This window comes from Aquarana catesbeiana, linkage group LG10 (genome assembly GCF_042186555.1).
Source record: "Aquarana catesbeiana isolate 2022-GZ linkage group LG10, ASM4218655v1, whole genome shotgun sequence".
NCBI lineage: Eukaryota > Metazoa > Chordata > Amphibia > Anura > Ranidae > Aquarana > Aquarana catesbeiana.
Window position 1 is genome coordinate 35,219,621 of NC_133333.1, and position 27,258 is coordinate 35,246,878.

The 27,258-nt window shown below is 46.4% G+C and overlaps 1 protein-coding gene across 1 annotated transcript in view; it reads right to left on the minus strand.

The window, feature by feature from the left end:
• The window catches only part of CADM4 (cell adhesion molecule 4), a 623,347-nt gene extending 598,251 nt beyond the window's left edge, over positions 1-25,096 (minus strand). The window contains exon 1 of the mRNA XM_073601979.1: positions 24,910-25,096. Coding sequence (XP_073458080.1) covers positions 24,910-24,988 — 79 coding nt within the window. The 5' untranslated portion in view covers positions 24,989-25,096. The remainder of the gene's footprint in view (positions 1-24,909) is intronic.
• Between the last annotated feature and the right edge of the window lie 2,162 nt (positions 25,097-27,258).

Genomic DNA, 27,258 nt, shown 5'->3' on the forward strand with positions numbered 1-27,258 from the left:
CCGCATGTGGCCAGAGGTGCCAGTGTATGCAGTACTATATATGGCCAGAGGCGTGGGGGCGCCAGTGTATGCAGTACTGTATGTGGCCAGAGGCACGGGGGCGCCAGTGTATGCAGTACTGTATGTGGCCAGAGGCACGGGGGCGCCAGTGTATGCAGTACCGCATGTGGCCAGAGGCGCCAGTGTATGCAGTACTGTATGTGGCCAGAGGCGCCAGTGTATGCAGTACTGTATGTGGCCAGAGGCGCCAGTGTATGCAGTACCGCATGTGGCCAGAGGCACGGGGGCGCCAGTGTATGCAGTACTGTATGTGGCCAGAGGCGCGGGGGCGCCGGAGACACTCGGGCAGCTGAAGCTGCTGCCTGTTCACTTCCTGGATTTACACAGACACACACCTCCAGCTCTGTAGCTCTCATTGGCACTCTTAGGACTTATCTCCCCTCCCTTCCTGGCAAACTCTCAGGAGAGTGAGAGGGAGAGAGAGCTGTGCATGATGTCATAAGCGTAGGCTTTTTACCAGACAAGAAAAAGGAAGTGGGCTGTATAAGGTATTTACGGGCAGTAAAAAAAAAAAGTTTTACTATCAAAATTTAAAACAAGGGCAGAAGATTTAATAAATGGAAAGTTGAAAAAAATGACTGAAGGTCAGGTGCAGCTTGTCCCCAAGGCTCTGTACTATCAGCAGAGGGATTGGGGACAGTAAAAGAAGGGGAGGATCAGAGAAGACAGGATCAAACAGCCTTTTTACACAATGCAGATGATTAACCCCTTGGATTCCACAGCGAGTATAACAAGCATGCTTTACTGCATATACAGACTGATTTTTCTGTTGTGGGTTTAGTAAAACTAAGCATGAATTTTTAAGGAATGCATAACAAGATGAAATGCTGATATTTTATATCCACCAGGAGTTCAGATTTAATAAAGACTTGCTGAAATTATTTTACCACTTGCCGCCCGCCATATAGCAAAATGACATTGGCAAAGTGGTTGCGATATCCTGACCGGACGTCATATGACGTCAGGATATCAAGCCCCTGCGCTCCCCCCGGGAGGCGCGCATCGAGACGATCATTGTTGCGGCGTGTCAGTCTGACACCACGCAACTCCGATCTCTGACAAAGACTCTTTACATCGTGATCAGCCGTGATTGGACACGTCTGATCACGTGTTAAACAGGAAGAGCCGTTGATTGGCTTTTCCCCACTCGCGTCTGACAGACAAGGAGAGGAGAGCCGATCGGCTGCTCTCCTGACAGGGGGGTGTGTGCTGATTGTTTATCAGCGCAGCCCCCCCTCAGATGCCCACACTGGACCACCAGGATCCCGCCAGGACCACTAGGGAAGGCCACTACACTGGACCACCAGGTATGCCATCCTAGACCACCAGGGAAATGCCAAGCAGTGCCCAGGCAGCTGCCAATCAGTGCCAAAGAAAAATGCTTGGCAGTGACAGTGCCACCAGTGATGCCCATCAGTGAATTCTATCAGTGCCCATCAATGCCACCTATCAGTGCCACCCATAAGTACCCATCAGTGCAGCCCTTCAGTGTCTAGTGTCGCCAATCAGTGCCACCTATCAATGCCACCTATCAGTGCCCATCGTCAGTGCCCATCAGTGCCACCTCATCAGTGCCCATCAGTGAAGGAGAAAACTTACTTATTTACAAAATTTTATAACAAAAACAAAGATAAACTTTTTTTTTTTTTTTTCAAAATTTTCGGTCTTTTTTCATTCATTCAGGAAGGAAGGAAGGAAGGGGGGAAAGTGCCCGGTATTGAAGTGGTTAAAGAAGTCTCACTCTGATTTTTATGATGATGATGATGATGATGATGATGATGATGATGTCCTGTTCCCTAGGGGTCATAGTACATGTAGCATTTCATCCGGTCTTCCTAGGTATGGTCTAAGGCTAGCCGCATAGTAGAAGAGATCACCCCCCTCCCTTCTTGGTTGTCTGACCACAGAGCTAGCAAGGAGACGGCTTCTTTGACAGATGGCCCTGGAGTGAGCGGTGGGAGGTTAAAACCCCTGTCAAGTTTTTATTGATGTGTGCCCCCAGTGAGTAGATTTTCTCTCACTTCCTGTCCCCGTGACACGACAGGAAGTAAAAAAAAAATTACTAATAAAATCTATTGGATGGAAAAAAAAAAAATAGTGTCTTTCCCCTTTAACCAAAAGACGATTACTTCAACAGCTGGCTGCCTTTTATCCAGGTGACAGGTACACTTAAATCGAATTTTTTCTTCCATCGGTACAACACCTTGGAACATAAAAGAAAAGGTCCCTGGGACAGGTTACAAGGAAAGCCAATGCTTTTAATTTTAATAAATCTTTTAATAGGAATGTTAACTTCCCTTTTCAGCTATTATCGTAAAAACCCTTCATCATTTTTAAGGGCAGCGATATAAGGGCAAAGCTGTATATTAATATTCTTATTAAATTATGGAGGAATGTGTACTATACGCCGTCCCGCTGCAAGGAGCTTCTGCTCGCTGTCATACTGTTCAGACGGAGCCGAATAAGGTCGTCTGAAAGAGCGGGAAGAAAAGCAGCATGCGGTCACGCAGATAGCAAAGCATGCTGGGAAATCAACTGGAGTAACAAGCCGTCAACTCATAAATAAGTAATTGCAGGATAAGGAAGATACGGTTTTCGCCACTTTCTTTATAGTTTATTTTCTTATTTTTTTCCCCTTTTTTTTTTAAAGACAGTTCTAGAGTTTGCTCCTCCATCTCAGAGGCCTGATCTGTCCTGTCCACATGCAGTATGTCTCATGCGCTAGTTTGTGGCACTTTGACTTGCATTAATTGGAGACCGCCTGTTAGCGTGCATCAGAGTGGGTGTGCCCTTGAAACTCTAAGCGCAATCAGGCCTTAGTGCTATATAAAGGCCTTCTCTTGCCGTGTCTTCTTGACAGCTGCCTCTTGTACTAAATTCCTGTTCTTGAATCGCCTGTTGCTGACCTGGCTTTCCCGACCTGCTTTCGTCTCCTGCCCCCATGGCAGACTCAACCTATTACTCACTTGCCTGCCCCGACCTCAGCCTTAATGGTGGCCAGCCAACTTCTTTCCACCCACCTCAATCTCAGCCTGAATACTGACCACTCTTCTGCCCCCCACCCACCTTGACCGCAGCCTGGATACTGACCACTCTTCTGTCTGCCACCCACCTCAACCACAACCTGGATACTGACCACTCTTTTGCCTGCCACCTACCTTGACCTCGGCCTGAATACCAACCACTCTCAACATGTATGCTAATCACTTCTGCCTACCACCCACCTTGACCTCAGCCTAGATACCGAAATCACTCTTGCCTGCAACCCTCTTTGAACTCAGCCTGGATAGGGACACTCTTCTGCCTGCCATCCACCTTAATATGAATACCAACCACTCTTCTGCTTGCGACCCACCGTGACCTCAACCTGGATGCCAACCACTCTTTTGCTTGCCATCCATCTTGACCCCCTCTTGAATACCGATCACTCTTTAGCCTGCCACCCACCTCGACCTCAGCCTAGATACCAAAATCACTCTCTTGCCTGCAACCTACCTCAATCTCAGCCTGGATACGGATACACTTCTGCCTGCCATCCACCTCCACCTCAGCCTAGATACCTAGATCACTCTCCTGCCTACAACCCACCTCAGCCTAGATATTGAGAGCGCTCTCTTGTCTGCAACCCACCTTGACCTCAAAATGGATATCAATCACTCTTCTGCCTGCCACCCGCTTTGACCTCAACCTGGATACTGACCACTCTTCTGCCTGCCACCCACCTTGACCTCAGGCTCAATGCTGACTACACTCTTTCTTGCCACCCAGATGTGGACTGCTCTCTTGCCTGTTGCTTGCCTCAACCTGGACACCAATCACTTTGTCTGCTGCCCCAAACTCTGACCTTCCCCTTCTTCATACCCCACCTCAACATCCATAGGCGTGCGCACAGGGTTTACCTGGTGTACTTGGGGACACCCTAAATGTAAAAAAAAAAAAAAAAAAAAAAAAAAGAAGAAATAAAAATATATATATTTTTTTCCACTCCACTGCTCTACGGACAATGCCAGTATAAGGCAAGGATTTTTGACAACCTAGACGAAACCTAATTTTGCTGCTCCACCCCCTTTGCCCTTCCCATGTATACCCCCACCTTTTTAATGAAGTGCCCATCAAATGCAGCCTCACCAGTGCCCATCAAAGCAGCCTCACCCGCGCCCATCAATGCAGCTTTACCCGCGCCCATCAAATGCAGCCTCACCAGTGCCCATAAATGAACGTTTGCTTGCTTCCATTCATTTGAGAGGTGGGACACAGGCAGCTGCGCCTCTGACACTATGTGTGAATGGAGCAGCGGCTGCCTGTTAATGCTGAGACTTAGGTGTTTGCTGCAGAGAGAAGAGAATAGGAACACCAGGGGCCGGGCGCCCTATATGGCGGCCTAGTTTGCCTACTGGTAGCACCGGCCCTGAATATTACATATATATATATATACACACACACACACACACACACACGTGTGTGTTTGAGCTTTGGGGTGCACACCTGTACACACCTATGTCCACATCATAGCCACTCTGTTCCTGTAATCCCTTGGTAGGGCAATCCTGAGCAGCATTGTCACCCAAGCTGTTTCCTCATCTGCATTACATAGGGTGGAGATGTTCTATAGTTCACAACTAGAATCATGAAGGCTGATAACATTGAGATTAGGTCAGTGCGCAGAAAGTTACAAGGACACTCGGTTTCTGACAGAACCAACAGGAATTGTTCTGTACTTGTAGAAAGTGTACCTAGCCTGAAAAAGAAAACTAATGCACTCATTACATCTACAAACTGATCAGATCCAATATATTTAAGCTTTGCAGCCATTAAGAGCCAGCCCTTTAAAAGTTTGTAATGCCAAAAGGCGTTACATGGGCTTCCCGGCCACAGCTATCACAGTCATCACTCCCCACCGGCTCCCATTAGTACACAGTGACAGTCGGTGACAGTCACTGTTGGGGGCGCCATTTGAGCGCGCTCCTGGCACAAACAAGGGAAGCCAGCTGTGTGCATATGTGTGGCAGATCGGCATTGAAGCCCACTGCTGTGCTGCCAAACATACGCTTATGGCAGATGTAGAAGAGAGCACACCAACAGAACTAAAGAATATGTCAACCCAACATTTCATATTCGTATGTAATCAATGTCGGAATTGGCCTGGGTAGCAGGTGGTTAACATTAGATAGGCTGCCTCAAAAGCACGATAAGGCCCCTGTATTTTAGGGCACCTCACAAGCAGCTCTGAAGGTGGTGCAAGCAGTAGAGCACTGGGCTCGCAAGCGAGAGGTCATGAGTTCAAATCCCTGAACCGGTGAATGATAAGTATGTGGTAGAAATGAATTGTTATGTGAAAAAAAAAAAAAAAATGGTGGCGGTAGGTGTTGGCATAGTAGACATGCCAACATGTGGAGTAGCTGCACACATGGAGCTAAAGGGGTGCAAGTTGCAAAATTGGTGTGGCAGTAAGTAAAAAGGAGTTCCAAAGGGTTCCTGTGGGGAGATGAGCACCTGGGTGAGAAGGGCCAAGAGAGTTGGGGGTGCATAGCTAGGGCTAGGGTGATGAGGCAGCAAAATTAGTAGGGATTGTAACCCAGCTGGGGGGCAGATTCCAAAGAAGTGGTTTCCCTCCCAGAGCCCATTTTGTTTTTCCTCCACCCCTACCCTTTTCCAGGAGCACTCTTGCCCACTGCACCCACCTTATCCCTATCTACCCCCGTTCCCCCCAATCCCCTTCTGAGGATTTCCACAAGCACTTTGCTCTTCCTTGCCCCCCCACTTTCTGCAATCCCTTATCTACCCCCACCCACTTGAATCCTTGCTCCTCCCAATCCCCTTCTTTGTACAAGCACTCTTCTCTCCCTTGCCCACTGCACCCCACTTTCAGCATTCCCTTATCTACCTGTGCTCTTGAGGTTCTCTCCCCCACCCATTTTTCAGCATCCCCCCCCCCCCCCCCCATACCGCACCCCTTTTTGGGGCTCTGCCACACCCACTCATGTGCCCTGTCTCCCAAACCCCATTTCAGCATTCTCCCACCCATGCAGCTTCTGGCCCGCTCCTCTGTTCAGCAGTTACCCAACCAGTTGGGAGGCTTTCCTTCCCCTTTTTACCAGTCACTTCCCCCATCAGTTCCCATTTCCCCACCCTTTTTACCAGTCACTTCCTATCGCCCCACCCCAAGTTGCAGGCCAACCATATCATCAGCCTCTTACTTGGGCAGGTAGGTCATTTTCTTCACCCAATTATTGAATCCAGTCAAGCCGGTACTGGGATTTGAACTCACAACCCCACGTTAACACAGCCTGTGCTTTACCCACTGCGCCACCTCTGTAGGTACTTACAATAGGGAAGAAAAAATGGGGCCTTGTCATACATCCTAACTACATACTCTCAAAGGGATTTTATTACACCCTAGATCGCTCCATAAAGAGGACCTGTCATATGCTTTCGCAAGCATTGTTGTTCATCCCTTATGATAGGAATGCAGTTGATCAAAAAAAAAACCTCCAAAGGAACAGTTTAAATAAGAAATACATTTTAAAGTGCTCAAATGAGAACGCATACTTAAGTCACGTACACGGATGTAAATGGTAATCTGCCAGGGCTTTTTTTTCCTCAGACAATAGGTGCAGGAACTCCCCCCTTTCCGAGTCACCCCTTTTCTCTGCCCCCTACCCACCTCCCAGTACCGTCCCTTTTAGACAATATAGAACCAAGTATCATTTTGGAGGTGCTAAGTAATTTAGATTCCTCTAACAACAATGGACCAACCACACCAAAATTTCCCCGCCAGCAACAATAGATTCCCAGCAGCATCAACAGATCTCCGCACAGCCAGCATTAATAGTCTGTCTGGCTGCCATCAACAATAGACCCCTCCCCCAACACCAGATCTCTTTCGGCAACAACTGACCCCCCCCAGCAACATAAGACCCCCCCAGCAACAATAGGTCCCCCAGCAGCAACAATAGACCTCTCCAGCAACAATAGACCCCCCTTGCAAAAATAGATCCCCAGCAGTGAGCATCAATACCCTGCAGCACACCACAGCACCCCCTTGCCATTACATACAGTCAGTCCAAGAGGTGCCGGAACTGCGTTCCCGCTGAAAAAAAGCCCTGGAAAAAAGTATTTGTAACATTTTTGATATGTATACAAACTGAACAGGTTGCTTTACAAGGTGAGAGGGTTCATACTTTAAGCCTATTTCTGTGCTCAGGGGTCACATGCATACAGCCATGGCCACCAGCCTGTACAAATCAATGACAGGCTGGCAGATGTTGTGGCTGTACACACATCCAAGTGGTTACATGAGGCTGCGGACGCAACTAGTTCAGTCGGGGGCAGCTCATCGTTCCCAGTCTATGCGTTGCCATTAGGACTGCATTGGGTCAGGTAGCCCAGCAGAGCCCATTGCATACGGCCTGACATTTTTTTTCTGTATTGGTCAACTTTTTCTGTAGGGCAAAGTAAGTGACAAACAATCAAGAAACAAGGAATATGAGATTCCTTCAGCCTCTTCACATGAAACCCGACTGAAGAATTTGTATTGTGTCACTGAACGTCTGACAGCAGCTCCTCTCGCCATATTTTAAACTTTTAACTCTGAAAAGTTTTGGACAAAAAAGTAAAAAAAAAAAAAAAAAAAGATTTTATGTGAATTTGACAAACCGGCAGGTTATAAAAGAAGCATGACAAACACCGTTTTTTTACTTATATATTTTTAATCTACAGCGAGAGAATTTTTATTTAGCGCCCGAGCCCGTGAGCTGATGCATTGTAGGCAGCCGTGCAGGATTTAAACCAAGTCGTGCTTAACCTGTCGACAACTTCTCAGAATTTATGACAACCACCTAACACGTCTAGCAGCGGAGAAAAGCTACAACCTTGCTTTTACTGCTGTGGGTTTATTTTGTTCCTCTTTTAGCTTTTCATAGTTTTTATTATGAAAACCAGAACTCTAAATACCTGGAACTTGAATGTGCAGATGCAGGGGGGCCCCATTTGTGATATATAGAGGAAGGAAAGGTGGTGGGGATGAGAGTTTCCAATCACATTTTTCCATTGCGAACTAGAGAAATGATAGCCGACTTATGATTGGCTGTTGTGGGTGACAATGTTTAAATTCTGTATCAGTAGTGATTGCAATAGGAGTATTGGAAATTTTATTGCCTTTAGTTGGGAGACACATGTGGACCAGCATTGCTGATCCTCTTTTGAAGGTGCCATTTGTTTGGCTAGTACACTGACCAGATGTGTTCAGTAAGGTCGGAGTCACTGACCTGGAATAAGTATTATCTGTCAAGTCAGTCATCCTTATTTTCATATTTGTTCTGTTAGGGTCACAAAGTACTGAACAAAGAAGATGAACTACATACCCAGAAAACTAGTATCTAAAGAATAAGAAGTAGACTTGGAAGCCTCCATGACTCTCTCAGGAAAAGTTTACTTGAAGTAAAAATGACTCAACTCTTCACTTTCATATTCAGTAGACTGGGACAAGGGTTAAACCTTTGTGGGCCTTTTTTTGAGGTCCAAGATCTTGGTGGCCACCTCTGACTTGACCATGTGAAAAACTTCCTGCTTCCCATTTGGATTTTTTTTTTTATCTTCATGCTCCTGTTAAGAAGCTACTAGGACACCGGTGGAATGGAAATGGCACTGAAGGAAGGGATGAAATGGAGAGCCAGTAGTGTAGATCAGAACTTTAATAGGTTTTGGTTTGGAATTCAGTTTTAAACATCCAGGAAAAACAGAGGTAATTGTCAAGGTGGCCTGTTTTGTAGAAGAAAGTGAAACCAAGTTTAGGGTTGTAGCAGTAAACTAAGCCGGTTTCCGACAGAATCAGGTTTCGCGAGTTCCAGCCTACACCTTGTTGCTCCATCAAAGCCTTTTTGTCCTAAAGTGGCCCCTCCACCAAAAAAGTCGAAGCTCTGTCTGGACACCTGCATACATTCTGGTTAAACAAATTGCATCTTCACCCTGGGTATTCTACAACTTCAAACAGCCAAGGCATAATAATAATAATACTATACATACACATGTGTACGGATAGAGCTGGATCATCTGCAACACATGTCTAACACAAGAACCGCAGGCCAAATCCGGCCCCCCAGGGCCTTGTAATGTGGCCCTCACATGCAGTTTTGCAGCCAGAACTCCTTTCCGCCACCTCTGGCTCTCCCCCTCCCCGCTGTCACTTGTTAACACTGAAGCCTTCTGTGTTTGCAAGGGACAGCTTTGCTCTCAGAGACTCCCAGATCTAACAGATCCCTTCACACACTAACAGCAGGGATAGATCTCCAGAATATGAGAGGGAGAACAATCTTCTTGCAAGGCGAGATAGGGCTCTGAACTCTGCACAGCACACCCCTGAGCTCTGCGCGCTGTACACCGTATACTCCTGAACTCTGCACACCACACACTCCTGAACAGGGCTTTTTTTTCTCAGACAATAGGTGTAGGAACTCCCCCATTCCGAGTCACCCCTTTTCTCCGCCCCCTACCCACCTCCCAGTACCGTCCCTTTTAGACAATATAGAACCAAATATCATTTTGAGGTGCTAAGTAATTTGTATGGAATTTGGCAATGATATGAAGAAAAGCAGTAAAATAGATCCCCTGCAGCCAGCAACAATAGATTAGGAGGTTAGAGGTAAGCTATTTAGGGACAAACCACAAGGGAGTTTTCCCTCCCATAACCCTTTTTTGTTTTTCCTCCACCCCTATCCCCACATCCCCCCTTTCCATGAGCACTTTGCTCTTCCTTGCCCACCTTTCCTTGCTCATCGTCCCTTATCTACACTCCCCCCCCCCCCCCCCTACTTGAACCCCCATTCCCCCCAATCCCCTTCTTTCCACAAGCACTCTGCTCTTCCTTGTCCACTACACCCCACTTTCAGCATTCCCTTATCTACCCGTGCTATTGAGGTTCCTTCACCCCCACCCATCAGCATCCCCCCCCATACCGCACCCCTTTTTGCAGCTCTCCCACACCCACTGATGTGCCCTGTCTCCCAAACCCCATTTCAGCATTCTCCCACCCATGCAGCTTCAGGCCTCCTCCTCTGTTCAGCAGTTACCCAACCAGTTGTGAGACTTTGCTTCCCTTTTTTACCAGTCACTTCCCCCATCAGTTCCCATCTCCCCACCCTTTTTACCAGTCACTTCCTATCGCCCCACCCCAAGGTGCAGGTCCCCTTATGGTGCCAACCAATGTCACCCATATCATCAGCCTCATACTTCGGCAGGTAGGTCATTTTCTTTACCCAATTTTTGAATCAACTCAAGCCAGTACTGGGATTTGAACTCACATCCTTACGTTAACACAGCCTGCGTTTTACCCACTGCGCCACCTCTGTAGGTACTTACAACACTGAAGAAAAAATGGGGCCTTGTCAGACATCCTAACTTGTTGTTCATCCCTTATGATAGGAACGCAGTTGATCAAAAAAAAAAAAAAAAAAAACCTCCAAAGGTACAGTTTAAATAAGAAATACATTTTAAAGTGCTCAAATGAGAACGCATACTTAAGTCACGTACACGGATGTAAATGGTAATCTGCCAGGGCTTTTTTTCTCAGACAATAGGTGCAGGAACTCCCCCTTTCCGAGTCACCCCTTTTCTCCGCCCCCTACCCACCTCCCAGTACCGTCCCTTTTAGACAATATAGAACCAAGTATCATTTTGAGGTGCCAAGTAATTTGTATGGAATTTGGTAATGATATCAAGAAAAGCAGTAAAATAGATCCCCTGCAGCCAGCAACAATAGATCCCCCTAACAACAATGGACCAACCACAACAACATTTCCCCGCCAGCAACAATAGACTTCCAGCAGCATCAATAGATCTCCGCACAGCCAGCATTAATAATCTGTCTGGCTGCCATCAACAATAGACCCCTCCCCCAACACCAGATCTCTTTCAGCAACAACTCACCCCCCCAGAAACATAAGACCCCCACCAGCAACAATAGACCTCCCCAGCAACAATAGACCCCCCTTGCAAAAATAGATCCCCAGCAGTGAGCATCAATACCCTGCAGCACACCACAGCACCCCCTTGCCATTACATACAGTCAGTCCAAGAGGTGCTGAAACTACGTTCCCCCGCGTTCCCGCTGAAAAAAAGCCCTGCTCCTGAACTCTGCACACCGCATACTCCTGAACTCTGCACTCTGTCCCTAGCACACTCCTACGTATCCGATACATAGTCTTACAGATACAACCGGCCCTTTGAGGGCAATCATAATGCTGATGCAGCTCACGATGAAACCGAGTTGACACCCCTGATCCTCAAGGAAAACTATGCAGAGGTCTATGGCCCCATAGGTGTCCAAGGGGCCAAGCTACAACCCTCATGCTCCAGCAGTAAACCAAGGGGACAGGGCAGATAGTTAACACTGAGCACCTGCACATCACTTTACAAAAAGGAGGAGATTGTTGATGTCTGATGGGACAGGACAAGGTATATGGGATGGCTCCACTTTGCCAAATGTAATCTTTATCAACGTCATTAGAAGGAATGGTGGAGGGTCAAAGCTTCTACCTTGCTTAGAGCCAAGTTCTGCCTTAACTCCTCTCTCTTTAGGGAAATAGTTTAGCAATTGATGTTCCCCTTTAACCAAAATCTCCGACAGGATCTCGCCAGTCATGCTGATGCGTCTATCTCTTTGACAGCTGGGGTGAGGTATGCCCATCCCCGATCCAAGAACATAGCTAATAATAAATATAAAAAAAAAAGAAAAAAAAATTTTAATAAAAAGGAGAAGGCGTTTCCTATTCACCTCACGTCTTTGGAGACTTCTTAGGCTATGTGACAAGGTGTGTTCATAACAAACTCATAATCCAGACATGTTAAAACTATTAGCTATAGCCTGCAGGGAGTTTATAAAACCACCCACCTAATCTAGGAGAGCGGACACGCAGGTTAAACCAGAACAATGTTTTCATTTCCTGAAAAGTTTCAGTAGGTTGACTATACGGGGGCCACCAGATCAAAGCCAACTATGTCGAGAGGCACTGTGCGGAAGTCACACCAATCAAAAAAATATACACAAAAGAAACATATGAAAGAAAAAAAAGAAATACGTTGGGTTGGAGCATGCATCTTTGTAGGAGTTTTTCAATTTAGCTATGTTAGGAAGCCGAGCGTCAAGGCTTCAGGGCATAAAGTGACACGTAATATAAAGTCTATGAAAGCCACAAAGCCACCATCACCTTGAATACCAAGACTAGATGAGATGGCGTAGAACTTGTATTACTGTTCTAACTAAAAGGACAGTAAAAAAAGTAAGAGGAAGAGAGCAGTTTACTATGTTGGTGAGCAGAAGGTCAAGGCTTCCGGACTAAAGTGACACCTAACATAAAGCCTATAAAAACCACGTAGCACCATCACCTCCGATAACACCAAAGCTAGGTGAGATCGTGTAGAACTTGCCTTATTTTGCTTATTAGAGAGCGATAGTAAAAAGTAAGAGGAAAAGAGAAGACGTTTAGCTATGTTAGTATGCAGTGTCAAGGCAGAAAGTAACAAAGTCTATAAAAGCCACCAAGCACCATCATCACCTCTAATAATACCAAGGCTTGGATGGGATCCAGCAGAACTAGTTTCATTATTCAGCTATTAGATAAGAGAGAGAGAGAAAATAAGGAGGAAGGTTTTTATAAAAATGCACATCTAAATAATATACACACTATACTATAACATAATACAGGGCTCGACAAATGTTCTTTGAATCTAGGAGCCGGCCTTCTACTCTCTCTATATATATATATATATATATAATATGGGGACGATAGGCTGTCAGTGATGGATACACTATACTACCAAAAGTATTGGGACGGCCCCGCCTTTACACACACACACATGAACTTTAATGACATCCCAGTCTTAGTCCGTAGGGTTCAATATTGAGTTGGCCCACCTTTTGCAGCTATAACAGCTTCAACTCTTCTGGGAAGGCTGTCCACAAGGTTTAGGAGTGTGTATATGGGAATGTTTGACCATTCTTCCAGAAGCACATTTGTGAGGTCAGGCACTGATGTTGGATGAGAAGGCCTGGCTCGCAGTCTCCACTCTAATTCATCCCAAAGGTGTTCTATCGGGTTGAGGTCAGGACTCTGTGCAGGCCAGTCAAGTTCCTACACCTCAAACACGCTCATCCATGTCTTTATGGACCTTGCTTTGTGCACTGGTGTGCAGTCATGTTGGAACAGGAAGGGGCCATCACCAAACTGTTCCCACAAAGTTGGGAGCATGAAATTGTCCAAAATGTCTTGGTATGCTGATGCCTTAAGAGTTCCCTTCACTGGAACTAAGGGACCAAGCCCAACCCCTGAAAAACAACCCCACACCATAATCCCCCCACCACCAAATGATTTGGACCAGTGCACAAAGCAAGATCCATAAAGACATGGATGAGCGAGTTTGAGGTGTAGGAACTTGACTGGCCTGCACAGAGTCCTGACCTCAACCTGATAGAACACCTTTGGGATGAATTAGATCGGAGACTGTGAGCCAGGCCTTCTCATCCAACATCAGTGTCTGACCTCACAAATGCTCTTCTGGAAGAATGGTCAGACATTCCCATAGACACACTCCTAAACCTTGTGGACGGCCTTCCCAGAAAAGCTGAAGCTGTTATAGCTGCAAAGGGTGGGCCAACTCAATATTGAACCCTATGGACTAAGACATCAGTAAAGTTAATGTGTGTGTGTAAAGACAGGTGTCCCAATACTTTTGGTAATATAGATCGGCGCCGCTCCTCGTGCTGAGCAAAGCTCGACTCGGCTCGACTCGTCATTGCGCAGCCCCGCCCCCTGCTAAATCTACAACCAATGAAAGAGCAAAGTGGTGCCAGCTGGGCGACCAACCTAGATGCCGCGCACAGATGGCCCAGAAGAAGAGATTGCGTGGCTGTGCCGCAGCCAACAGGAATCCCATGTGTGCACACACACACGCATCGGCTTAAGCATCGTTAGTTGCTAGGACATAGGCGGTCCTAGCAACCAATGACAGCAAGTGCAAGGGAGAGTACTGAGGAGCGAGCGAACTTTGGGGGGGGGGAGAGGCAGGGAGAGCACATCCACACAGTGCATCCGCCGATAAGGATGAGCTGATAAAAGCCCAGGTGCCAGGATGATATAGATTATATATACACACACACACATATATCTATATATATCATCCTGGCACCTGGGCTTTTATCAGCTCATCCTTATCGGCGGATGCACTGTGTGGATGTGCTCTCCCTGCCTCTCCCCCCCCAAAGTTCGCTCGCTCCTCAGTACTCTCCCTTGCACTTGCTGTCATTGGTTGCTAGGACCGCCTATGTCCTAGCAACTAACGATGCTTAAGCCGATGCGCGTGTGTGTGTGTGTGTGTGTGTGTGTGTGTGTGTGTGTGTGTGTGTGTGTGTGCACACATGGGATTCCTGTTGGCTGCGGCACAGCCACGCAATCTCTTCTTCTGGGCCATCTGTACGCGGCATCTAGGTTGGTCGCCCAGCTGGCACCGCTCTTTCATTGGTTGTAGATTTAGCAGGGGGTGGGGCTGCGCATTGACGAGTCGAGCCGAGTCGAGCTTTGCTCAGCACGAGGAGCGGCGCCGATCTATATCACCAAAAGTATTGGGACGCCTGGAAAGGTCATTTTTAATACCATTCAATTACAATATGACTTGTGTAGTAATCGCACAAACACTACTTTCTTAGGGAAAAAAAGCAAAGAAAAAAAAAAATGGATGTGTGTGTGTGTGTGTGTGTGTGTGTGTATGCATATATATGCATACACACACACACATCCATTTTTTTTTCTTTGCTATTTTTTCCTAAGAAAGTAGTGTTTGTGCGATTACTACACAAGTCATATTGTAATTGAATGGTATTAAAAATGACCTTTCCTTTTCCCTCTGCAGCTCTGTCATTTTCTGTCAAATGCAATATGGCCATCTGGAGTCATTTTATGCACAGATAATATACAGAGCGCCTGCCCCCCCCCCCCAAATCTAATTTCCTGCTTGTGTGATCGGCTCACTGATTTTCCCAGAAGTCAGCACCAAGATAACGCCGATTTTGGGAATCCCCTGCAACAAGAACCTCATTTTTGTAGGATACTTCCAAAGAGAAATCACATCTAAAAAGGATGCAGGCCCTGCCACTTTTCTTACTAGAGCCCTGCAAACGCAGCAGCTGATTGATTATTTAAAAGTCACTCCCATTCATTTTACACATGGACACAGAAAAACAAACATTTCTTCAGAACAACAATAGGTAGGAATCTTCAACAATGTTTGTTAAAATCCCTGCAATGTACATAGATCACCCAGAGGGGAAAGTTTTTTTTTTTTCTCTCAACAAAATTGGAGTGAGCCCGGGTTCACACCAGTATAGCCCTGAAATCGTGCTACTTCAGAGCGATTTCAAAGCTGTGATTTAGATGTGGGATTTCATTGTGGCTCTTGCGCCTTCATTTAACAGAAATCAATGCAAGTCGCAATGAAATCCCAGAAAAGCAGTGCAGGAACCTTTTTTTAAAAGTCTCTGTAACTTGAGTCGCAATGATCTGAACGGCTCAATTGCCGCAAATGGGCTGCGGCTTCTCGTGCGATTTTGAACTGTCGTATCGCATGAAAAGTCACACTAGTGTGAACCAGGGCTTACTTTTTAGGGCTACTTTGGACCACCTGCTCAGTCTAGTCTACAGTACATACTATACAGGCACATGACCCCCATTCCAAATCGCCCAATTGTGAACGGGGTCTAAATGAGTCCTTAGGGAGTCTCATCTTTGGACGGGGGAGCAAATGAGACACCTTTGGACAGCGGCATCGCCAGTCTAGGGGGAGGGTAGTATAAAATGACGTTTCATTCGCAACCCCAAACTTGCAACCATTTAGATCCGCCTACCTCCGAGTCTGTCCAGCTCCATGTGGATAAGGCCCTTGCAGCAGGTCTCATGTTCTTGGTTATCAGGTAGGAGCACAGGTGTAGTAATAAGTATAAATGAAAAAAAAAAAAAAAAATCCTCACCCCACTAATTCCTCTCACCTGTGAATATGACCGACCCTGAGAACAACCGCAGATTTGGGAGCTCGGCTCTAATCAAATCAAATCCATAATGAAGACATTGATAAAACCAGCACAGGCAATTGTATCCATATTTGTTCCCCAATCTACAACATTCATTGTATCCCTTCCAAAGAGTCGACCGTATGCATAACAAAATGTTATTTTGCAACATTTTGGTAACAATAAAAGTAGCAAAATATTATGTTATTATAGCAAACATTTCTGTTGTAGATAATGCATGGAGCTCAGTGTCACATAGAGGGATTATTAGCATGTCTATGCAAATACAGCCGGCCTCGGAACGCCATTAGACCCAGTTTATGTACACTAGGATGAACGCTTCTAATAATTCTAAGAAAATATTTCTAATAAAAATGTATTTGTTTTACAATATATAATTATATTGTTATTATAATATATCTTTTGTATTATTATACTATATATATATATATTTATATAATTTTTATTTTATAACACATTATACAAAATATTATACAATATAATAACCACCACGTTGCACCCACCATACATTGCAGAGGGTTGCGGCGTGGCCCTATTCACCTGAATGGGTTGCATTCGGCAGTAATATTGCCCACTGAACGCAGTAGGTTTAATTCTTGCATGTGTAAAGCTTGGAATGGCTACAGGTCTTTATTTAGGTGGGCGGGAAGCGGTAAAACCACGGCTCATCCCACTGCTTTTACCACCCCCTGGCTACTCATGTGAACGAACCAGGGGCGGACTGACAACTCATGGGGCCCCCAGGCAATAGGAGAAGATCATGGGGCCCCCAGGCAATAGGAGAAGATCATGGGGCCCCCAGGCAATAGGAGAAGATCATGGGGCCCCCAGGCAATAGATTATGGGGCCCAGGGGCGGACTGACAACTCATGGGGCCCCCGGGCAATAGGAGAAGATCATGGGGCCCCCAGGCAATAGGAGAAGATCATGGGGCCCCCAGGCAATAGGAGAAGATCATGGGGCCCCCAGGCAATAGATTATGGGGCCCAGGGGCGGACTGACAACTCATGGGGCCCCCGGGCAATAGGAGAAGATCATGGGGCCCTCAGGCAATAGGAGAAGATTATGGGGCCCCCAGGCAATAGGAGAAGATCATGGGGCCCCCAGGCAATAGATTATGGGGCCACATAGTATACACACACAGACACACAATATACACACAGAATACACATACTGAAAAGGTACTGGAGAGGCGGGGCAGCAATAATCTTGGGATTTAAAAAAAAAAAAAAAAAAAAAAAAAACACAAATTTTTACATACTGTCCCTGGTTTTATTGAGGCTGGCAACCCTGACGGGGCCCCTTAGTGGCATGGGGCCCTCGGGCAGTGCCCGAGTGGTCAGTCCTTCCCTGGAACGAACCCCCTTCCACAAAATAAAATATTTTTTGATAGATATATACCGGTGTTCATCCTGCTGCAGAGTATATCACCTCTCGATGTTTGTAAAGCCTTGCTTTGATGTCGTTCGTCATTTTAAAATCCAGGTAACAAAATGAGAGATTCGAAACGCGTTTCCCAAAGAGCGTCAACATTCATCATCAAGAGTCCCATTATATACAATGGTGGCCTTTCACACCCGAGCGACGTGTTGCTTGAAGCTGGAAAAAAATGTCTCTGGGGCGGAGTCTTGCGTTTTTTAGTCCCTAAATTCAATGCGAGTCCTTGAAAATGCACGCAAAACACGTGAATTTGTCACAATTTTGCGCCTTTCTTTCTCCTAGTTCAAATTTCCATTGGCTAGAACAAAAATGCTCAAGCCTGTAAATGGTTGGGGAAAAAAAAAAAAAAAAAAAAAAATAAAATGCACAAAAAAACAAAAAACAAAACACAGCACCCAAAGAACACTTGACCAGTATCTATGTCTCACTGTCCAGATGGATGTACCCCCTCGGCCCAAAGTCTCAGGGGTGCCCAAGTCTCCAGTCCCAGCAGGCTTTGAGGCCATTTCTAACCCACTGCGCATGCCTGCGAGAAAAGCCGGCCTTCTGATGACGTCACAAAGAAGATGGTGGCGCTGGACTGCCAGTGGCTTTCAGCTGACCCCTGCATACTAGATCAGAAGGGGTTAATATTAATATTAAAATGAACTCCAGGGGGCGTGACGTTCCTTTAATGTCCATGCAGGCGGACATTTTTGCTCATTCCATATGCAGCCTCTGCTTCCTGCTTTGCAGTGCTGCACAATGGTTGTGCCTTGTTGCACCCCCCCCCCCTCTTTCTCTCAATGCATGTGACTGTAGTCATCATTAGAAGAAGGATCTGTTTTATAACAATGTAAATATGGAACAGCAAAGTTATATAAAAAAAATACAAAGGGTGCATTAAAATGACTTCAAGGTCACCGTTACAATAATATCTCAGAATGTGCGCTCATATACACAAGATTTCCATGTACTTTTTTTTTTTTTTTTTATAAAAGCTCCCAATTTTATTTTGACAATTACGTTGTAAATGACTTCTATGGGCAGGTCCAGATTTATCATTAGGCAGAGTAGGCTTGTGCCTAAGGGCTGCAAAAGCAAGGAGGGTGCTTTGCCCTTTAATGAAGGAATTTAGCACATAGTTTATGAGGGGAGCAGAGATGTCCAGAAGTGATCTCTTATATATGGATTTACACAATGTCATTATATTCTAGGCCAGACTAGGGAAATGAGGGAACGTCCTGTGTGAAAGATCATAGCGGGGCGGAAAGGGGGGTGGGATGGAGGGGGTGTTGTAATTATACAGGCTGCAGGGATGGTAATCCGGCCCCATGAAAATTCCCAAAGACCCTGCATACATACCTACAACCAATAATAACAGGGCATACATACCTACAACCAATAATAACAGGGCATACATACCTACAACCAATAATAACAGGGCATACATACCTACAACCAATAATAACAGGGCATACATACCTACAACCAATAATAACAGGGCATACATACCTACAACCAATAATAACAGGGCATACATACCTACAACCAATAATAACAGACCCTGCATACCTACAACATGGTCATCTATAGCAACCAGGTCATAAAACATGGCAACCAACATAGTACATTGATAGTATTCAGGCCCTGCATACATGGTTACCATTAGCAACCAGGCTCCCCATGCATGGTAACCAACAGCAACCAGGCCCTGTCTATAGACCTACAACTGGTTACCAATAGCAACCAGGCCCTACATATATGCCAACAACATGGTAACCAATGGCAACCAGGCCCTGCATATATACCTACAACACTGTAACCAATAGCAGCCAGGCTCTGCATACATGGTAACCAATAGCAACCAAGCCCTGTATATATGACAACAACATGGTAACCAATAGCAACCAGGTCTTGTGTGTGTAATTATATATATATATATATAGTAACCAGGCTTCTTTATAACTGAGAAGGTTAAAAGCCGACATCTGAACTGCTTATACTCGGCCTTTCCTGGTTCCTCCTTCCTCATCATCAGGCTAATGAGATTATTAAATAAAACTTTTTCATTTTCTTTACATTTTATTTATTTTAGGCCCAGCAAGATCATCACTGGGTCTCTGTGCTTCTCTATGCAATGCAGGCAGATCGTGGCTGGTGGGAGGGGCCCGCAGGGGGCTGTACATAACTTCCTGGAAACAGTCATAGGTGGTCATGCTGCCCACATGTGATGATGAACCTCCATAAATGATTTAACTGAAACCCAGTGAATGAAAGGGGCAAGCTGGGGTGGTAAGTGCTGGATGACGCTGGATGTCTTCCAGCCAGGAAATGAAGCAGATTCCACCTGACCTGCTGCAGCTTCTAATGCACATTGTGAGAAGCTCAGAGTGTGCGGTGATATGAGAGTAATGTGAGAGGAGAGGAGCCGGTACAACGGTGCGAGACTGAGGGGGAGGCCGGAGTTCTGGGGTAGAGAATGTCGCTGTTCTCTTTTATTCTGCAAGGCTTCAGCATTGTCCCCTCCCCCCCCCCATCATCCCCCCCCCCAAACCTGCCTCCCCCCATCACCTCCCTTCCCCCCCCATCATCCCCCCCCAAACCTGCCTCCCCCCCATCATCCCTCCCCCCCATCATCCCCCCCCCCCCCCCCGAAACCTTCATTGACATGCAGAGTCCCCTCTCCCCTGTACTCACATTGTCATATTTATGGCTCTGGGGATGATTGCTGGAGAGAGGAGCCAGATAGTTTATGGGTCAGTCCTGACAGATGCACTCCGCAGGCTTGTCCCCCCCATCCAGCTCCGGTCCTATCCATCAGTCCCCCCCATCCAGCTCCGGTCCTATCCATCAGTCCCCCCCCCCCAATCAAGCCCCAGTCCTATCCATCAGTCCCCCCCTCCAGCCCTGGTCCCCTCCATCAGTCCCCCCCATCCATCAGTATCCCCCTCCAGCCCCGGTCCCATCCATCAGTCCCCCCCATCCATCCCCGGTCCCATCCATCAGTCCCCCCCATCCATCCCCGGTCCCATCCATCAGTCCCCCCCCATCCATCCCCGGTCCCATCCATCAGTCCCCCCCCCATCCATCCCCGGTCCCATCCATCAGTCCCCCCCCCATCCATCCCCGGTCCCATCCATCAGTCCCCCCCCCATCCATCCCCGGTCCCATCCATCAGTCCCCCCCCCATCCATCCCCGGTCCCATCCATCAGTCCCCCCCCCATCCATCCCCGGTCCCATCCATCAGTCCCCCCCCCATCCATCCCCGGTCCCATCCATCAGTCCCCCCCCCATCCATCCCCGGTCCCATCCATCAGTCCCCCCCCATCCATCCCCGGTCCCATCCATCAGTCCCCCCCATCCATCCCCGGTCCCATCCATCAGTCCCCCCCCATCCATCCCCGGTCCCATCTATCAGTCCCCCCCATCCATCCCCGGTCCCATCTATCCGTCCCCCCCATCCATCCCCGGTCCCATCTATCCATCCCCCCCATCCATCCCCGGTCCCATCTATCCATCCCCCCCATCCATCCCCGGTCCCATCTATCCGTCCCCCCCATTAATCCCCGGTCCCATCTATCAGTCCCCCCCATTAATCCCCGGTCCCATCTATCAGTCCCCCCCATTAATCCCCGGTCCTATCTATCAGTCCCCCCCATTAATCCCCGGTCCTATCTATCAGCCCCCCCCATTAATCCCCGGTCCTATCTATCAGTCCCCCCCATTAATCCCCGGTCCCATCTATCAGTCCCCCCCCATCCATCCCGGTCCCATCTATCAGTCCCCCCCCCATCCATCCCCGGTCCCATCTATCAGTCCCCCCCCCATCCATCCCCGGTCCCATCTATCAGTCCCCCCCCCCATCCATCCCCGGTCCCATCTATCAGTCCCCCCCGCATCCATCCCCGGTCCCATCTATCCATCCCCCCCATCCATCCCCGGTCCCATCTATCAGTCCCCCCCATCCATCCCCGGTCCCATCTATCAGTCCCCCCCATCCATCCCCGGTCCCATCTATCAGTCCCCCCCATCCATCCCCGGTCCCATCTATCAGTCCCCCCCATCCATCCCCGGTCCCATCTATCCGTCCCCCCCATCCATCCCCGGTCCCATCTATCCATCCCCCCCATCCATCCCCGGTCCCATCTATCAGTCCCTGTGTTTGCACACAATGTCAGGGATTGGATTCCTGATGACAGACCTCCCTGCAGTCTGCTATCCACACTGCCCCCTGCCTGATGCTGAGCACAATGACAGCCCCCCATCCGAATACGGAGTAGGATATTGTGGAGTAGGACGGTGTGGGCACTGGGGGTGGAATGGCCATCGGGACGTATTATAAATGACATAAACAGGTCACTTCCTACGTATGTCATCATCCGTCCTATGATTAATGTCTTCCATGGCGACCCGCGCTGCGTTATCAGGAGCAACCGGCCCTGGGGGGGCACCGGGGTCCCCAATTCACTTCCAACCAACCTGCTGGGAAGGTCTGGCCTGGTTTATGGAGGGGGGGGGCTTCCTCCGAAACTGGGCCGACCCCCACCAGAACTGGGCATAGTGGGCATCTGTGCCAACAAGAAGATTAGAGTGCAAGCCTTTGGGCACAGGGAGTGATGTGACTCTATGGGGTCCATTTACTAAAGCAATAGAGACTTAGGGAAGTCAATGTTCATGTGCACTGTACAATGCTGTGCATAATTATATATATATATATATACACTGTGTACACACACACATCAGTATGCTAGTTCTATAGAAAAGTAACTAAAAGTAGAGATAGATAGAGAGATAGAGAGATAGAGAGATAGAGAGATAGAGAGATAGATAGTTCACATTTGTGCGTTGTGGCAACATGCACCAAAATCCACTCTTTAATGCACAACGCATGGCAACCTGATCCATGTGTAGAGGACATTCATTATAAACACACATATATACCGTGCATTGTGCCACACATTTTTTTTAAAGGGTTGTGTCTTTTTTTTTTTTTGAACTGTTGTTGTGTGTTGGCAGCCTATTCATATTAAATGGGCTGTCCTAATGCAACGCACGTGAATGCGTGCTGGAACGTGCATTAACATGCAGCGCTTTAACGCACAGCAATGGATTGCTTAGGTGTGAGTGGGCCCATAGACAAATACTGATGAATAGAGAAATTTTATATATATATATATATATATATATATATATATATATATATATATATATATATATATATATATATATATATATATATATATATATATATATATATATATATATATATTATATAATATATAATATATATACACACACACACACACACACACACACATACACTATATGTAGAGCGCTGAGCAAATTGTTGGCACTATAAAAACCCGATAGTATTATTATTACTACTATTTATTTTTTAGTAATAATTATTATTACCACTACTATAATATTATTAAAATTACTACTATTTATGTTTTGCAGTAATATAGTAATTATTATAATTATTAATATTACTACTATTATTATTATTATTATTATAATTCTCATCACCATTTTTTTTTATTATTATTATTACTACTATCATCATCATTGTTGCTGTTGTTGTCGTCATTATTATTTTCATAACTGTTTTTTTTTTTTTTTTTTTTGTAGCAATTTACTATTTATAGTAGTAATGCTATTATTATTATTATTATTATTACTACTGCTTCTAATGTTAATAATATTATTTTGTTTTAAAACTAATATTAATTACAACAATTATAGTAATGGTTTATTTTTAGTAGAAATTTACTATTTATAGTAATTGTATTATTACTGTTATCATCACAATTATTTTTTATCATCAGTTTTATTAATAATAATGACAACGACGATAATAATAATAATAAATAGTACATTTCTACTTAAAATAAACAGTTATAAAATAATATTATTAATTACAACAATAATAATAATAATTTACAAAACAACAATAATAAATACATATTTATAGATATATTTACTATTATATACTTACGCATTTTTTTTTTTTTTTTTTTTTTTTTTTTTTTTTTTTTTTTTTTTTTACACATTATTTTTATTATTTAGGATTTACTTGGTAACATTTTGCACAGCGCTTTACACACACCTTCCTTTTTTTGTTATTTCCTTCTTTTTATTTTGCGCCCCCCCCCCCCCATCCCCCCTCCAGGAACAATCTCTGGTCCCAACTCACAAACCATTGACATGATAATTACAAAAGGAGCCAACACACCATCCTTGAATTGTGAGCTCTTCAGGCTAATCCCCATAAAAAAGCTGGCGCTGGTTTATATTGCCAACACTGGCATGTCTGTATAATGAAGAAGATGAAGAAGCCCAGGACCTTCCAGGGGGCAGTGCCAGCCTATCCCAGCCATCACCCTGGTTGTCAGTAGGGAAGGGGGGGGGGGGGGGTCACCACCTGTGGCTGTGGGGGAACTACAAGTACCAGCCTGGCTGCTCACCAGTGACCCCTATCTACTGGAACTTGTAGTTCCCTGGCAGCTGGACAGCTCTGTGGACCATCTGCTGCCAAGGTGTCAGAGGTCAGGTCACGGTGTCATCAATCTTTCTCCAATGTGGGGGTGACGCTGCCCGTTCATTGGCTAATTAAATCGATTAGAGTGCAAGCCTTTAAGACAAGTGGCCTTCGTCTTCATAAAGTTGGCCAGGCGTGGAGCATTAAATTGGGGGGGAGGGGGGGGGGCAGGATTGTGTGCAATCCCAGGCACAGTGGGTACCACTGCCAGCTTTCCTGAATGGACAATGCGGACAAAGGGGTGGAATTCCTCCTGCTGGCACTGGGAAGAAAAGGGGGGCAAAGAGAAGACGGTGACAAGGGCACAGCGCCGGGACCTCCACCGTTAACTCTTTCCACCCCGCCGCATCCTCCCCCCCCACCCCCTCCATCACTGGCACAAAACACAAGGGTGCACGGGGGGGGGGGCACAGCGTTTAGCGATCGATGCTGCCCCTTAAACACACATCTCTTTGTTCGGAACCCTCTTCTGCAGCGTCCTCCTGGACTCGGACCCTCCTTGCCGATGCCCTTTGCGATCGGCGTGCCTAAACCCTGCGCAACGCCGTGACATTTAAAAACGCCTGAACCCCCGCCGGACGGCTCCGCCACAGCCGGTCCCGAGCCCGTGCCGCAGGGGTTAAAACACCCCCCTCCCCCTCACCCCTCCTCCTCCTCTCCATTGCAACACATTTAACCCTTTCCCTGCCAGCTGGGGGCTGATTGCAGGTGTCTGTAGGAAGAGCAGCATTGGCACTGAGCTCTACGCAGCCAAAGGAAAAAAAAAAGGGGGGGGGGGGGTGATGCCAATCAATGGAAAGGGGTCCTCACCTGTCCCTGCAGAGCTGAGTAGTAGTAGTAGGGTCCCCAGGAGCGGGCAGCCTGCTGGCAGAGTCTGTCCAGAAGCCATGGTGAGAGCTCAGCCCTTCTCTTCTCTTCTCCTGTCTTCTGCTGCTGCTGCTTCTCTCCCTTCTCTCTCCTCTCTCTGCCTCCCTCTGCACCTGCCCTGCCACTAATCTATGCTAATCAGATGCAAAGGGAGGGGAGGAGCCCCTGGGAGACCGGCCTATGGCAGGGGGAGGCTGTGCAGGGGAGGGCGGGGACTGTTTACTAGTCCCATGTGGGTGGCAGCTTTAACTCCTTCACTGCCAGGAGGAGAGGGAGGAGGGGGGGCAGCATGTGCCCAGTGAGGGCAGAGAGAGGGGGGGAGGGGGGGCTGTGCTGTACTTAACACCACTGTGCTTACAGCGACCAATCAGAAACATGGCCACCCAAGAATTTTTAGGGTCACAATACACGGTACAATCAACGTAATCGTCCCCATCATACAATCTCTGTACAATCAACCTAAAGGTCACCATACACGTTGCAATCTGACTGTACAATCAACGGGACACCATACACATAATCTAACCATAAAATCGAAAAGGTCACCATACAGGTTACAACCTAAAACGTACAACCTAAAGGTCACAATACACGTTACAATCTGAGCATACAATCAACCTAACCATCCCCATCATACAATCTCTGTACAATCAACCTAAGGGTCGCCATACACGGTACAATCTGACTGTACAATCAACCCAACCGTCCCCATCATACAGTCTCTGTCCAAGCAACCTAAAGGTTTCCATACACGTTACAACCGAACCGTACAACCTTTTGGGTCACCATACATGGTACAATCTGACCATACAATCTCTGTACAATCATTTTTAGGGTCACTGTCACACATTGCAATCTGACCGTTTAATCTCTATACAATCAACTAATAGGTCACCATACACATTATAATCTAACCGTACAATCGAAGGGTCACCATACATGGTACAATCTGAGCATACAATCAACGTAACTGTCCCCATCATACAATCTCTGTACAAATCGGTTTAAGGGGTACAATACACTTTACAATCTGACCAAAAACTCTCTGTACAATCAGCTTAAAGGTCACCATACACGGTACAATCTGATCACACAATCAACCTAACAGTCCCCATCAAAAAATCTGACCAGACAATCCCTGCACAATCAACCTAAAGGTCACCATACACATTGCAATCTGACCGTACAATTCCTGCACAATCGGTTTAAGGGCTACAACACACTTTACAATCTGTACAATCTTTGTACAATCAGCTTAAAAGGTCACTATACAAGGTACAATCGGTTCAAGGGTCACCATACACGTTACAACCTAACCATACAATCTAAGGGTCGCCATACACGGTACAATCTGACTGTACAATCGAGTTATGTGTCACCATACACATTACAAATCTGATCACACAATCTCTTTACAAATCAGCCTAAGGGTCCGCATCATACATGTTACAATCTGACCGTACAATCTCTACACAAACAGTTTAAAGGTCACCATACAAGGTACAATCTGATCATACAATCTCTGTACAATCTGTTTCAAGGTCACAATACACACACTGCCATCTGACCGTACAACCTCTCTACAATCAACGGTCACCATACATGTTACAATCTGACCATACAATCTCTATACAATCAGTTAAGGGCTACAATACACTTTACAATCCGACCGAAAACTCTTTGTACAATCATCCTAAAGGGCCACCATACACGGTACAATCTGACCATACAATCTCTGTATAAAATCGGGTTAAGGATTACAATACACTTTACAACCTGACAAGATACAATCTGATCATACAATCTCTGTACAATCGGTTTCAAGGTCACAGTACACACGGCCATCTGACCGTACAATCAGCCTGAGGGTCACCATACACGTCACAATCTGATTGTACAGCCGTCAGTTTGCTTGAGTCAGCCGACACATTCCCCCCTGATGGTACAATCAACCTGAGGGTCCCTATACATGTCACAATCTGATTGTACAAATTCTATCCAATCCCTTCAAGAGTCACCATACATGACCCAAAACACGAGGACCCACCTGAGCTGTCCAATCAATTTGTATCCAATCGGGCAGACTGTCAGGTGTGGTGAGATTAAGGTTAACCAAACACGCTGCAATTTGACCGTACAATCTTTGTACAAGAAAACTATTTAAGGGTCGCCACACATGGTACAATCTGACCGTACAATCTCTGTACAATCAGTTTAGGGTTTGGAGTGATCGGTGTCCCGGGAGCCGCACATCAAGTCAGAGCCTCCCGTGTGATCGAGAACGGCAGTCTC